General features: G+C 52.9%; 1 protein-coding gene across 1 annotated transcript; it reads left to right on the top strand.

Moving 5' to 3' along the window:
• The first annotated feature begins 1,691 nt into the window (after positions 1-1,691).
• Positions 1,692-5,441, top strand: Pycr2 (pyrroline-5-carboxylate reductase 2). Its single transcript, XM_005348956.2, has 7 exons — positions 1,692-1,918; positions 2,157-2,227; positions 3,215-3,394; positions 3,505-3,726; positions 3,903-3,995; positions 4,087-4,250; positions 4,814-5,441. The coding sequence occupies exons 1-7, from the start codon at positions 1,852-1,854 to the stop codon at positions 4,977-4,979; spliced, it is 963 nt and encodes a 320-aa protein (XP_005349013.1). The 5' UTR covers positions 1,692-1,851; the 3' UTR covers positions 4,980-5,441.
• Positions 5,442-5,689: the final 248 nt, after the last annotated feature.

Raw genomic sequence — 5,689 nt, 5'->3', positions numbered from 1 at the left:
ATATATCCCAGACTGGCCTGAACTCTCAATCTTCCTGCCTTGGTCTCCCAAGGGCCGCGATCACAAGATCTGCACAACTGGTCCCGGCGTCTTGCTGAAGTGTTCTTACAAAAACATCAAGATTAGAAAAATCTATTTTAAAATGTGCCTCACTGTGTAGAAAAAAGAAATATAATGCTATTCTCCAAAAATGTCATTGGTTCTCCTTTGGTGGTGATACTGAAGACATGTCGGGGTGCAGGTCAAAGGTGAGCCGTTGCCTGCTCTGTGCAAGGTCTGAGTGCCATCCCCAGTACTGTAAAGGGAAAGAAGGACAGCTTTTCTACTGAACCTAATTGCTAATTTTTTGTGTTATAAACATGGATGCCCATGTAATAAAATGAGGAGAGGGAGGACAGGGTGCTGGAGACTTGCCATCTGCCTAGCTGGGGGCAGCTCAGTATTCTGTTCTATTGCCTGGATCACCCAGTTCTCAGAAAGGGGCCGGCCTGTTAGCGAATGATAAGACAGGAGGAAAGCCCTGAGGCCCTGATAAAAAAAATGAAGCTTCCGTGTTCCGACTGCTGGACGGGGAGAACACAGGAGAGGTGGGAAGAGACTGAACTGGCTTGACTATTGGCTGGGAGGACAAGAAAAGGGGGGTGCACCCAGGGAGGAGGTGAACTTAGTGGCTGGGAGTCCAGGAAGGGAAAGGTAGAACACCCATGAGACAGATGCCAGATAGGAAGCGGTTCCATGGAAGCATGGCACGGTCAGGCTGGGGCCATCCTGGAGGGTGTGTCTCAGATGGCTGGGTGGGATGGTAGGTACCCCTCAACTTCACGTTAGACTGCAGGAAGGCAGATGGTAGGCAGGTAGCTTCTGCTTCTGAGAAGACTGGCGTTTCTTAGAAGACTGGTCCACGGAGTTTGGAGTTTAGGACCAACCTGGGCAAACAAAACAAAACAAAAAGCGCCTGCGGCTGCGCGGGCGTCCTTGCGTGGGTCTGGGCATGCAATGGGAATCTCTCCGGAATAAGCACTACAGTGGAAGAGAGAGGTCACTGGAGGACCGAAGCCAGGATAGCTCCTGAAAGGCCTCCATGCTGGTTCCAGTTTAATCTCATTTTATCCTCTAAACCACAGTGTGGTGTGTGGGCAAGCAAGTACTGTTTTACAGAAGCCAAAGTGGCAGTCAGCAGGTTGTTAAGGACAACGACCTACTGTTCTAGCTGTTTCTCCAGGTCATTCTCTTCCAGGTAGCGAGTGAAGTCATGCTTGGCAAATAGGCCGAACAAGCAGTGCTTTAAGTGAGCCACTAAATAAATCGACAATTCGTCATCCAATAATTGGACTTTTCTACCTAATTCTACTTCCGAAGGAGCAAGCCGAACCGGCTTCCCCAGACACTGGAGGGGTTCTGCTCGAGTCCTGGCATCTCCTGGTCTCCACGTGGGGTTCATCTCTTTTAGGCGCTTTGGAGACCCCATTCCTGTCTCATTGTCAGAAACCTGCAAATTCCAGCTCCCGGGGAGGCCCACTAGCGGGGACTTCAGGCGGGCTCGGGCGGAGCCACAGGTTCCACCTTCAGAGAGAGCAGGAGGCGGGCGCGCGACGGACAACTCCACCGATTGAATGGTCGGCCCCGAGTTGCCAGCCTCGGATTGGTTGCCTGGGACACGTGGCCTAACAGAGGCCTGTGTATTTGGCAGCGGATGCTCTGATCTTGCCTGGGCCTGCCTAGCAGTGCGCCCAGTGCATACCAGCTTGCAAGGTACTCCTAGCTCTTCGGATCCGGATTTTTATACGCGTGGAATCGGAGCCCGGGATTCTCGCGTCTCTCCCGGTCGGCGATTGTAGAGGTCCTTTCGCCATGAGTGTGGGTTTCATCGGCGCGGGCCAGCTGACCTGTGCGCTGGCGCGGGGCTTCACGGCCGCAGGTGAGCGCGTGGTCAGAATGGTTAGCCTTCCGTCTCACCAGAGTGGACGAGTGAGTGAGGAGTGGTGAGTGTGAGAGTGAATGAGCGCATGGGCTGATGGGAATGAAAGGGAGGTTTGCATCCATCTGCAGGGATGCCATAGCGTCGGAGGCCGGCGCTGCTAGAGCTGCTATGACCTTCCTTTGATGAACTTCATGATTGGGCCACGATCCCCTGTTGAAAAACCTTGTTTTCGCAGGCGTCCTGTCGGCTCACAAGATAATAGCCAGCTCCCCGGAAATGGACCTGCCCACGGTGTCTGCGCTCAGGGTAGGATAGATGGAGAGGTGGGAAAAGCGTGACCCGAGGTTACCCTGCGTCCGGCTGGCTCAGACCTTCCCCTAGGGAGGGTCATCATTACAAGCCTCCCACCTTCTTTGGGGCAGCGTTGTGTGGTGGGAACCTCCAGGCAAAGTTAGGGTCGGATCCAGGCCCTAGGGTATATAGGAATGATTATTTCTGTTTGCTAGTCGACTTAGCTAGGAACTCACTACATAGTTCAACTAAGCCTGGAATCGTCTGCTTCAGCTTTCCAAGTGTTGGGAATCACAGGCAGAAGTCACCGAGTGAGCCAGAGATTTATTTTTTCTTCATTGATTAGTTGTGGGACACTGAAGTCCTCAGACACTCGGGGCTGTTTCCTTATTCTATAGCCTTTTACTGTTGAAAAGGACGGTGTTGGATAAGGACCTGGTGAGTTAGTTTCTTTCAGTGAGACTTAATATCCCGAGTCTTATAAAATCTGGCCGCTGTGGTGCAGGACAGTCAATGAATCAGTGGTTGTGCCTAGTACTGGCTTATGTCCCTAACTCTGTAGGGCCCTGACACTCACTTTGGGGTCCTACAGGGGAGCCCCGTAAAGGCTTGGTACTCTGGTAAACTAAGGTGTTCTAGCTGTTAGGCTGGGAGTGGGCTTTGTGTAGCTCCGCTCCCAGACCCCGTGTGCTGAGACCTCTGCCTGAGCTCTTGCCACCATGGGGGATCTCACCTGGCAAAGGGGTGTCGGAAGATTGCTGGGGTTGAGGGAGCGGCCACTTTTCTGGGCATCATGGAGAATGCTTGTCCTGCGTAACATCTGTGCCTTCTTGCCCAGTGGCTGGAATGGAAAATTATCACTTGGGGGTAATCATGGAGTCCTGAAGGGACAGAATAAAGGGTTTTGGTTGCAGCGGTCAGAGGAGGGGTTAGCTGTTCCCTGGGAGGCAGGGGCTCAGCCCTAATACCTGGCACTATTGACTGGGTCCTCTTCTTCTGCAGAAGATGGGCGTGAATCTGACTCGAAGCAATAAGGACACTGTGCGGCACAGTGATGTTCTGTTCCTGGCTGTGAAGCCCCACATCATCCCCTTCATCCTGGATGAGATTGGGGCCGACGTGCAAGAGAGGCACATCGTGGTCTCCTGTGCAGCCGGAGTCACCATCAGTTCTGTGGAGAAGGTGCTAATGCCCCGATGCCCATTGGGTGAGAGGAGGGGGTGGCCTGTGAGTGGGTCACACCTGGGGGAGCTGTGCCCTCGGTACTTAGTTGGCTTGCTCTCCTGTTCTAGAAGCTGATGGCGTTCCAGCCGGCCCCCAAGGTAATCCGCTGCATGACCAACACCCCTGTGGTGGTCCGAGAGGGGGCCACCGTGTATGCTACTGGCACCCACGCTCTGGTGGAAGATGGGAAGCTCCTGGAGCAGCTGATGAGCAGCGTGGGCTTCTGCACGGAGGTGGAGGAGGACCTCATTGACGCCATCACGGGGCTCAGTGGCAGTGGGCCTGCCTATGTGAGTGGTCCTCACTTGCCCCCTAGGCGACAGGAGGGACAGCAGGGCTCATCTCCTGAGCATGGCTGGTTCGTGGGAGGGACTGACCCTGAGGACTGGTTCTAGTCACCAGAGAAAACTGCCTCTGGGGGATGGGTCGGGTGCTTGTGTCCTGGGTTCAGAGCGTGTTTCCACAGGCATTCATGGCTCTGGATGCCCTGGCAGATGGTGGTGTGAAGATGGGCGTGCCTCGGCGTCTGGCAGTACGGCTGGGAGCTCAGGCCTTGCTGGTTGGTATCTTTGTGTTTGGCCTGAGGGCTGTGTTTTGGGGGTTACTGAGCTTCGGCCTGAGGTTAGTTCTGATGGCTCTTTGTGCTGCAGGGAGCAGCTAAGATGCTACTAGACTCAGAGGACCATCCAGGCCAGCTTAAAGACAACGTCTGCTCCCCCGGGGGGGCCACAATCCATGCCCTACACTTCCTAGAGAGTGGGGGCTTCCGCTCTCTGCTCATCAATGCAGTTGAGGCCTCCTGTATCCGAACAAGGTGGGTATGACCCGGTCTCCCCTTCCTGAATTCTTCCATTCCAGCCTGCCCTACAATGGGCTGGTTCTGCTTTTCTTAGATCTTGTGAGTGATGTCTTAGATATTAGCTCTCACGAGTCTGTGCTCTCTTGGTGACCACAGTTTGCTTGGCTTTTCTGAGCTAAGGGTTTGGTAGCCTCCTTCACTTGGTTCTTACCACAGTAAGCGACAGTGCTATGAATAGTTTTGATTCGTAGGTGGGGAAGTTTAAGGTCAAACAGATAAATGATGGAGGTGGGATTCAACTCCTGCCCGGTGTAACTTTTCGCTCAGACTCTGTAATTCCCATACTCCCTTTCCTGTGTGGTCCCCGATTTCACTGGATACTGTTTAGCTTGGATCACACGAGATAAATGTGACATTCCTTGCTTGGTTAAAGAGGACTCTTGAGAAGCCTGTCGCCTTTTTGGTTTGTGATTCTGAGTTTGGGTGGTGTCAGGGTGAGGGTCTGGGACTGTATGGCTAGAAGCTTCAAAGCTGTAACTCCAAGGTTTTTCACCATCCCTGTGGGGCTTTGTCTACAGAGAGCTGCAGTCCATGGCTGATCAAGAAAAAGTCTCCCCTGCTGCTCTTAAGAAGACCCTCCTGGACAGAGTGAAGCTGGAGTCACCCACAGTGTCCACCCTAGCCCTGCCCGGCTCAGGGAAGCTCCTCACGAGAAGCCCCGCCCAGGGAAGCAAGAAGGACTGAGGGGTACCCTGGGGTGTCCCTGTCCCCAGCAGTGCAGGGAGGTACAGGCTCAGGTCTGGGGGTGAAAGCTGCTTGGATCTGTTCATTTGATGGCACCGAGTTCTCTTGTCCCCTAGCAGCAGGTGCTCTGAAGAGGCAGCTAATCCAGAAGCCAGGTTGTCCTGTGCCTCTCTGAGAGAGGTGGGAGGCCCTGCGTTTCCATCCCTGTCAGCAGATGTCTGCAGAGAGCTCTAGTTAGATCCCAAGGGTGTGCCATTTCACCTCAAGAGGTGAGAAGAAGAGAGGGAAGGCCAGCCTCTGAATTAAAATATGTAGACGAAGTGGCTTAGTGTTGCAGTTGAAAATGTGGGGAATCCCATGATGCTTTTGCTTAGCTCTGGCTTCACCGCTGTCCATTAGAAGGTAATGTTCATTCCTAGTTCTTACAGCTTTAATAAAGATTTTATTTATTTTTGAGATAGAGTCTTGGTGTGCGAGGTCCTTTTGTCTATGTGCTGCTTTCATTGGTTAATGAATAAAGAAGCTGCCTTGGCCTGTTGATATGTGGGTGGGGAAAATTAAACAGAATGCTGGGAGGAAGAAGGCAGAGTCAGAGAGACGCCATGGATCTGTCAGAGACAGAGCTGGGAATTTTACCCGGTAAACCACTGCCATGTGGCAATACACAGATTAATAGAAATGGGTTAAATTAAGATACAAGAATTAGCCAA

This window comes from Microtus ochrogaster, chromosome 6, assembly GCF_000317375.1.
Source record: "Microtus ochrogaster isolate Prairie Vole_2 chromosome 6, MicOch1.0, whole genome shotgun sequence".
NCBI classification, from domain to species: domain Eukaryota; kingdom Metazoa; phylum Chordata; class Mammalia; order Rodentia; family Cricetidae; genus Microtus; species Microtus ochrogaster.
Note: the sequence above shows the minus strand (reverse complement) of the source record. Positions and strands in the feature narration are given on the sequence as shown.